Raw genomic sequence first — 9,819 nt, 5'->3', positions numbered from 1 at the left:
AACGTTGACTGAAACAACACTCTGCATTTTGGCAGCCTCATTCTGCACATTTTGACCAGTCTTGGGAGATTGAGCTTTTGATAGGGAAAACGACATCCAAATTACAAAATTCAAGATGTTCTAGAAAGTAGACTTGAGAAGATTTCCAATGAGCTATCCCACTCCCAATTTGGACATCGGGAAGGCAGTCAAAATTTGGTTTGAATTGGCACTACGCTTCTAGAAGGTGGCGCTGCGCTTTGAGCCCGGTGCTGCGCTTCTAGCAGAATTTCATAGTGTAAATTTACATTGGCGCTGCGCTTCTAGGGTGGCACTGCGCTTCTGAGCGGTGGCACTGTACTTTTGGCAGGAGAGGTTAAAAACCCTCAAACCCTCAATGAAATTCCAAAATTGCTCTTTCCTTGCATCATTACAAGTGAGTAGACATCCCTCACTTTGATTTTGATTTCCAAATCCAAATTATAAACATCATTTTCCATGTTTAATATGAAACCGTAAAATCTCCCTAATGATGCCTAAACCATAAATCCTCGTTTTTCATCCTAGCACCTATCCCTACAACTCTAAATTCCCCTATCACCCGATCTCTTTTTCCCTTTACCCCTATTCCATATGATTCTCATTCCCTTTGTCCCTCTTCCCCAAGAGAAAATTCTCAAGCAAACAAGCCCTCCCTCTCATTTCATACTCCTCCATTCATTTCCTTGTCACAAGCTCATCTTCCATCCCCTCATTCCTAAAAAAACTTTCACCCATTCCTTTCATACACCTCAACCTTGCAAACATGGACCAAGAAGACCGAGACTATGAGGAGGAGAACACAGGCAGTGACACTTCAGCAGATAGAGCCAGGCAACCGAGAAAACCACACAAGGGAGGCAAGATTATCAGAGAAGAGCCATCAAACCTTAGGGAATTGCAGGCCTCTGAGTTGGTTGTCACATGTTTCAGATACCTTGGCTACTATGAATTCTGTGAACAGGTAGAGAGAGTTCAATATCACCCAGAGCTCACTAGACTTTTTGCAGCCCATCTTCAGGACAACAAGGTGACTCTTGCTGGGGTAACATTCACCATCTCATCTTCCATCATTTCAGATGCCACCAGGATTCCTAATGTAGGGGAGAAGTGGTTCAAGGGCCAGGACCTGGATGAGCACTATTATGAGCCTTATATCAAACCCCGGTACAGAAATGAGGTGAAGAGACTATTTCCTTTCAGATTTCTTGAGAACAAGTATGTCCCCATGATGAAAATCATCATGAAGTATTTCACTTGTGAGGGCAGATTCTCTAGGCTATACACTTATCACATCAGGCTCCTCATGCATTTTACCAGGGTGAGTATGTTAAAACCCCCCTTACTACTTGTTCAGGAGTATTGGGAAAATGGCTTATATTGTCCAAAGGAAGCCATACCCTCAATAGATGAGTAGTCTTTATCATTACTCTCTGATCAAGGTCATTGTGCTTCATCATCTCAGTCTCCTTAACATCTCTTGGGAGACCTTTATTTCTCATGATATCTCTAGGGGTCCTCAAATTCTTCCACCAGTGTCTCAAGAAGCAGGAGGACCTTCTAGCCAAGTGAAAACAGATGAGGAGACCAAGGAGACAAGAAATACTAAGGTGCCCATTTACATGACATATCAGAGGGGCACAAGGAGACTATTTGTAGCCGATAGGAAAGTGTTTTCTCCACGATATGTGGAAGGGGCCTTGCCTTCTTCATCAGCCCATAGGAAAACGCTTGCTCCATAGGATGTGGAAGGGTCTTTTCCTTCTTCATCGACACAACAGGTACAGGTGCAGCAGCTGCACAAAGGAAAGGAAAAGATGTCGGATGATGATGAGGAGGAAAGGGACTTTGACTTGACAGAGCATGATGAGTCAGAACAACATCACTCTCATCATGGCATGGAAATCATTGACTTAGAGGACCAAGATAAGGATACAATAAAAGACATCATCATACGGGAACATGAGGCTCAAGTACATGCTCTGATGGACAATTTGGAGAGGGCCAAGTATGTCATAACATACTTGGAGCAAGAAAACAAGCAATTGAGTGAAAAATAAGTCCCCATGGAGCTGGAAATGCTCAAGGTAAAACGACAAAGTGGTGAAGGAGCACAAGTCACTTTGATTCCCATTGAGCAAGAAATTAAAGATGATAGGGAGACTTTGCTTGAGAAAGTCAACCTGCACCTTGAGAAGCTACTACAAGAGGCCAACAGAGGCAATGAGATGCTCAGACACATGGCCTATCATTACAGGACCTGAAACAAGATTTGTAACAGGAGGGTTAGGAAGATGAAAGCTAGGCTAAGGTGGGCCTTGAAAGGAAAGAAGGAGGAGGATAGACTTAGGATGTTGGCTGAAGCTTCCTTGGCTCATCAGAGCACTTGATGATGGTGCTTCTCACCAATTTTCGTCAAATTTGGAGCAAATTTTGTCATTTGCAAATTTTGGAAATTAATACACAGAAAAACTGGCTGGTGGCACTGTGCTTTTCTTAGGGGCACTCAATGAAGAAATGGTTTGCATTTTTGGATTCAGAGTGATGAGGAAATGCACCCTAGAAATTTTGAATGTTTTTGGGGTAGAACTGGTCTGTCAAAAGGTTAAAAAACACCCTAAAATGACATTTCTGCCACTTTTTGGACACACAGAAGTAGTCTTGGGCGAATCACGTTTTGATGGGTCAAATGAGCTTCAAATTCAGAAATTTTAGGTGTTTTGGAATGCAGACTTGAAGACCTTTCCAATGAACTATCATGGGCTCAATTTGGATTCTGGAAAGGGCTCCAAAAGGGACCTGAAAGTGGCACTGTGCTTTTGGCTAGTGGTGCTATGCTTTTCACAGTTTTGCTCAGGGTTGCTATTTTTCCAGTTTTTTACTGTAATCATGGATTCTCTCCCATGGTGGAGGATTTACCATTTTAAATGATGACTTGGCATGTAATTATGATAGATAAATAGTAATAGAGGGTAGATTCATTGCTTTAGGAGTTAGTTTGAGCTCAAATGAATCATTTTTTCACTTTTAGAGGTAAGTTGTTGATGATGCCTATATTCCTGTTTCTTGTTTAGTATCAGTTGGATTAGCTCCTCATCTTATGGATTCGACCCTTGAGGATGGGAGGAGGTTGAATTCATGTCTATATCTTCTTCTTCTTTCTCTTTTTTGAGATTTGGACTCAGTTGGATGCTTAGACCTTGATTGTACACCTTTTGTAAGCAATTTGGCAGGAGATTAATAAGAATTGCAGCTATTTTTATGGGATCCTTGTGATATGGAGTTTTAGTACAATTTCTTCTTCTGTGATCATATGTTTATATGTTTTATGTATGCCATTAATCATTTCATTGCTTCTAGTTGAATGTTTTCAAGTTTGATAGGCAGAATTCGTTGCATCAATGCTCTGCCTTGGGAAACCATTCACCATTTCATGTTTTATGCAGTCCAAGAATGATCCATGGTTTTCACATGCCCTTATTAGCTTCTCACCAGTCTTAAGCAACTCACCCATCAAACCCTAGAGTGCTAAAGCCTATGCCTACCTTGCCCCATTGAACACCTTGCAATTCTGACCTAATTCCCTAGACCTAAACTGTCCATCTCCTCCTAATCCGGCAAAACCCCTACAAAATCCAATCAAAACATTCATGCTACTATACCTAGGCTGATATCCTATATCTGATCCAGTCATCTTGGCTGAGATACTTACGGAGAGAGCCCTCTCCCGACCTAGTAGGGCTAGCTACTTGGTTAAGCGTGGTTTGTGGTTACCTTGGCATTGCCTTCCTTCAGCCTGAGGTTCAATCCAGGTGATAACACCAAGTGAATTATGTATATGGGATACATTGTATTATTTTCTGGTTTTGTTATTCTAGCATGTCATGTACCATTCAGCGTGTACTTCATTGCTCAGTGTTATGTTTCTGGGCGCACCATTATTTTTGTACTAAGGTATCTCGGCAGGTATGGGTATGCCTCCCCACCCTCATTGAGGTTCGGTACCACAACATAAAAGGAGACTTGCATTAGTCTCACCCCCTATTTCCCTATCCTCTTTCACTTTAGCTTTATTGGTCTCTCTCTCTCTCTTTCTCCAACTCCACTGTGTTGTCTAGTGATTGTGTCCTTACAATGTACTTCGGTCATACATTTTGCTCCTAACACTCATACGTTGGGTGGCAATCTATTATCACTAAAAAAATTGATCGTCTAGCCTAATTTACTAAATGGATCAAAGTACACCATGTAAAGCCATTTTACCATAGTAAAATTGTTTTCACTGTGAGAAATTACTTAATAAACCACCTTTGTTAAGTAATTTATAATTAAACCCATGAAGAATAATTAAATAAATCACTATTTATTTAATTTTCTTTTAGGAATAATTAATTAAACCATTGTTTAATTATTATTCCTTGTCGTATTTGACCCGAACATAGAAAATAAACAGATAAATAATTAAATATCATATTTTTCTCTAAGAATAATTAATTAATCACTAATTAATTATTATTCTTTGTCAAATTTTATTAAATCCCTTAGGAATAATTAAATAAATCATTATTTATTTGTTATTCCTTAACGAATTCCTTGAGATGATAAATAAATCATATATTTATTTATTATTTCTAAATAAAAGTTTAAATTTTTTTCCCTCCTAACCAAATATAATAAAACATTCCAAGTGGTTATTCTAAGAATCGGGTTAATAATATCTTATTATTGCTCATTATTCAAGGATAACTCAACATTTTGTTATAAATAGAAGGGTTTTGCATTCATTATTCACTTTTGATTATTTTCATTGTTGCACTCATTGTTGGAACTTTGATTATTTTCATTGTCACACACCATATTTTTGCTTGGTTTACACATTATAAAGGAGAGAGACTCTACAAAAGCTAAAAACGTTTGAGGATAGCCAATAACCCATCCCATAGAGGGGGACTAGTAACATTTATTTATTCCCTTCAAAGGTTTTATAATAAAAACTATTCTTTGTATATCTGGTTTCCATTGGATGATTGGAGTTATTACTGTTTATTTTTGTTGTTTAACTATGATTGTGGCATAGATCAGGGTTTTGGCAGGTTTTGTTTCTATCAGTTGCTGCAGATCTACAACTTTTAACAGTCATTTATATTGTTGATATTGTTTTTCATCCACAATCTTAAGTGGGTTCTTTTCGTACATCTTTGAGAAGAAAACACTACAACACTCATTGATAAGGAAGGCCCCTCAGCCACCCGGATGCGGGTGTTTACATTCGCAATCAATGATCGTGCCTACCTCGCAGACACCTGGCCTGACAGATGGCAGGCGGGAGATTAACCGGGTATGCGTCATCGAAGCTTGTTTAAGGTTTAAGGCAGGCGAATTAAAGCATGTTCAGTCTCGAAGTAAGCTGAATTTCAATGCGCGCATGGCTCCTCTGTCCTTGATTCGGCTCATCAACATGGAACGCCTAAATTCCTCTGCTGCAGTAAATGCCTTTGCTCTATATGAAACCATGCCGCCTCAGTTCCCTTATCTGGTTTTTCATGTCGTTTTAGTGGGTTGGCTCCGGAATTGTCTGGACACCAGCAGCATTCTAGCCACTTCAGGTTTCCTCTGTCTTAGTCGATTGCTCAGGTTTTCTGGCTCTGTTGCAATGCCTCGCAGTCGAGGTATTCCGCGTCGGGGGGGTCGGTCTGGTATCAGAGCTAGCCCCGCCCATTCTGAGCCCCAGCAAATTGCCCCAATGGCCTTGGTCCCTCCCTTATCTCCGCTGTCAGACCAAGAGAGATTCATCCTAAACAACTCTTACCAGACATCCAGATTTGTTTTCCAAAGCCGGCTCAACAGGCCAACGGTGACAGTGAATTTTACAGTTTTTGTTTCTGAGGAGGAGAGCTACCAGCTCAACTCAACCCCTCCGGCTTCCTCAAATTCTCAGGAGAACAGCATTTTACTTGGGGATATGGTTGGGCTGGTGTATCATGTCGACCGCAGGAATGAGGGCACCCCTGCTCATGAAGTGCCTCAGCATCCAGCCCCAGCCAAGGATGATGAAAATGTCTGCGAGCCATCTCAATGCCCAACTGGCCGTTTGCATTTGATCACTGACTCTGGTGGAGAGCCGCTTCTAGACGAAGATGGGTTTGTTACTTGGGTTGCCTCTCCAACCCCAGCGAAGGAGGACATGCAAGCTGATCCAAGTCAGGCGGACTGAATTTCCACTCGGTGCACATGCTATGCTTTTTGATTCTGTGTCTTCGGTTTTACAGCTCAAATCTCTTGTCTGTTTTAGTCTTATGCTTCAGATAGTAATTTCAGTCAACTCAGACTGCATTTTTTGTTGTAAAGTCAGACATGATAGATGCTACTGTGTTTTTAAGATCACTAAAGGGTATGTTAACTGCAGTCCGGGTATTTTTTATCAGTATGTCAGGGACCGAAATCATACTCTTGAGGTCTGCATTGCAAATCCGGTTAACAGGTTAAACTGTATTGTCCCTGAGTTTATGGTTGAGGAACGGCCTCGGCCTCCTCTGAGGCTCTGACCTCATTGTACATATTTTTTCACTTTTTAATAGAATAGTATTTACAGAGAAAAAAAAAAAAGAAGGCCCCTCAGCCAACCCCTTTGATTCTGTCTCTACAATTAGTTTCTCCAGATAAAACGGTCCCATGTGATCGCCCTAGGACCACCCCTTATCATATTGACCGCCCTATGAATTTATCTCCTTCACATGCACCTCATGGGCGAGCGGGCGGGCTCACATCCTCATCCTTTCCTCCTAGTGAGAATCCACCTTCATCTATTCTCTCACCCGACAGAGAGTTGGAAGCCATGGTCGATTCTACTGAGTCCCTTGAACCTTTGACCATCAAGTGATATTTTTTCCAGTATCATAAGCTTGTATATGGATTTCCCTCTCGAAAAAATGTCACACACTATAAGAAGAGGGCTTCGCATTTCAAAAACGTGGTTGAGTGAAACAACATTGTGTTATCCCATCCTCGTACCTAGATCCTGGAGGTGAACCATTTAGCATTGATACCACTTTCATTATTGGACGGATTTCTATTTCTGATTTCCATGGTACTCAGGTCCTTATACAGGACACACTCGACCATGGGGTTCCGCCATGACCATTATCTCCCCGAATGTTCGAGAGATGGGAGTGCCCCATAAATCTGCTCTCTACATGGTTTTATTTGATCGTATAACCTATCTATGATAATTTTTCAAGAAACCATGACAAAGCACGATAAAGCATGGGAAACAATGCTCTATGTTTATCCTCAATGGCTAGTATGTGCATCAAATGCCAATGGACTCTCGGGGGGTTTGGGGGTGATGTGGAACCCCAACATCTATAAACTGAAGGCATAAAATTCGTGTGCAAGTATCATATTATCCGAATATAATTTGGGGTCAAACCAAAGAATAAGGAATATCAATTCTTATGCACCTTATACTAGTCAAAGACTATATTGGGACTACGTGGCTAAATCTGGACTATCAGGGCTGAGTTCGCTCATTATTTCTAGGTATCTAAACGTTTCATTGGGGAAGTTGGAGGTTTGGGGCATTAGGGTGTGGGAGGATGTATGAACTACATATTTCATAGACATGATGAAGGCTCACACACTGGTTGACATTGCACCAGATCCCTTAGGCCCCACTTGGTGGAATGGGCGCATTGGAGGGGAGGGAATTACTAAGAGGATTGACATATTTCTGGTGAGCCAATCTCTGTATCATGATCGATATAAGTTGGAATCATCAATTCTCCACTCCACCATCTCTGATCATATGCCTATTATGCTATCCTGGAGTGAGGAGCACTTGAGGAGATCATACCCATTTAAATTTAATCCAAGATGGTTGCAGATGAAGGATTGTGAAAATTTGGTAAAATCAGCATGGAAAAGGCCATTGTCTCCGGACCCTGCGGAATTTTTGTCTGCCATATCCTAAGCTTTCGTTGTTAAAAAGGGAAGCTCGATCGTGGATTTTGGAAAAAAAACAGAGAGGAGATTAAAAATCTTATGGACATTGATCATTCTATCAGACTGTTGAATGACCCTTCTGATCCTCTATATTTGTCAAATACATATAGGGGCAATATTATTGAGCTAGAAGGAATTATAAATTTGATTCTGTTGAATCAGGAAGCCGGCATTCGCATGAAAAGTCGGGAATTATGGGTACAAGCAGGGGATAAGAACACGAAATATTTTCACCAAAAATTCAACATCAGAAAGAACATTAATTCCATTAGGACCATCCGAGATGTTGTGGGTAATATCCTATCCTCACAATATTCTCTGGAGCATGCAGGTATATCACATTTCAAGAGCCATTATATGGACCAAGAACATGACTTACTCTCTTTGTCTGCATTTATTTCTCAGATTTTGAAGATGTTTTCGGTGGAGGATAACAATATTCTAGGTCATCCCATCACTAAAGAGGAGTTGATTGAGACCATGTGCGACAGTGTTAGGGACAAAAGCCTCAAACCGAACGTTTGGGGGGTAGAAATTTTTATTCATTTATATGATCTGATGATGCCAGATATTCTGGCGGTTGCTGAGGAATCTAGAATAAATGGGTTTATTCCGTGGGCTATCAATGCCACATTTATTGTGGTCATTCCTAAGAAGGAAAATCCTAAATCTTTTGCTGATTTCAGGACAATATCCCCCTGCAACACTGTGTATAAATTGATTTGTAAACTAGTAGCTCGGAGGATGAAACCGATTCTGACTAAGCATATTACTGAGGAATAGTTCAAGTTTATTAAGGGTAGATAAATTCAAGATGCAATTGGTATTACTTAGGAAATTTTGCACTCCATAAAAACCAGGAATATTAAGTCTTGCCTTCTCAAGGTGGATTTGACCAAGGCATATGACTTCATTGACTGGGAATTTCTGTCACACGGAATCTGTCAGGGGTGCGGACACGACTGACCTTCCTAGAAGTCTAAGACATTCTAATGACAAACAAGACAAAATGGAGTGATCTTTCTCTAAATACACCTTTTGCAACATGAAAACTACAAGTGTTTAGGCTTACCTTATTCCAAAACGTTGTTGTTGAAGTCCGTTCTTGACGATCCGGATGAGCTCCTCCTTCAAGTCAATTCCTGCAACCACAAACAATCAAACAATTACCGAGCACTTGTATTTCATATAATAAAACATATATTCAACATGCAGACCAAGGAACACATGAAATAACTCATTAACATAAGCTATTGAGAAAAATAAACCAGTTTGTATTAATAACGAAACAAAGAAACTCTTACAACCTGGCCTTGGCGTTGTGCAAGTTCCTCCCAGGGTCCATCAAGGGTTTTCCTCTACTTTGACAAAGCTCACCCTCTCCCAAGTAGAATCAAGTGAAGACAATCTCTCCTCACAAAGGCTCTAATGGAAGACCTAAATCCTGCAGCATTTACCCAAAGAAAATGTATAGCTCCAACCTCTCCTCCTTCTGGCTCAATGCCTTTATTTATAGTGCTGTAAAGAGGTTATTCAGGTCCACCATCAATGGGATCATCCCCCTCTTTGGGTGGGATAGCTCCCTTATTGATGGGATAAGCTTCCCCTTAATAGAGATACATGAACCAACTGGAGGCGCATCCATTTCATCAAACCGACCTCTAGAATGTTCTAGAAGTAACCACAAGTAACTTTTTCAAGATAAAACTTGCGCATTTTGCCTTTTACAGAGGGACGCACCTGTCCCTTAATATACAGAGCGTCCATGGACGCATATTTTGTGAACATGACCAGCGTCCC

The 9,819-nt window shown here is 40.7% G+C and overlaps 1 protein-coding gene across 1 annotated transcript; it reads left to right on the top strand.

The window, feature by feature from the left end:
- The first annotated feature begins 8,058 nt into the window (after window positions 1-8,058).
- Window positions 8,059-8,802, top strand: LOC149265177 (uncharacterized). The gene has a single exon (XM_089401980.1). The coding sequence runs from the start codon at window positions 8,059-8,061 to the stop codon at window positions 8,800-8,802; it is 744 nt and encodes a 247-aa protein (XP_089258106.1).
- The last annotated feature ends 1,017 nt before the right edge of the window (window positions 8,803-9,819 follow it).

Source organism: Pinus tabuliformis, chromosome 6 (genome assembly GCF_031772625.1).
Source record: "Pinus tabuliformis cultivar Carrire ecotype Pingquan chromosome 6, CPIR1, whole genome shotgun sequence".
Lineage (NCBI taxonomy): Eukaryota > Viridiplantae > Streptophyta > Pinopsida > Pinales > Pinaceae > Pinus > Pinus tabuliformis.
The sequence above is the reverse complement of the archived record's forward strand: the minus strand, read 5'-3'. Positions and strand labels throughout refer to the sequence as shown.

Coding starts and splice junctions, on each gene's coding strand:
- LOC149265177 (XM_089401980.1), top strand. CDS start 8,059: ATGGACATTGATCATTCTATCAGACTGTTGAATGACCCTTCTGATCCT.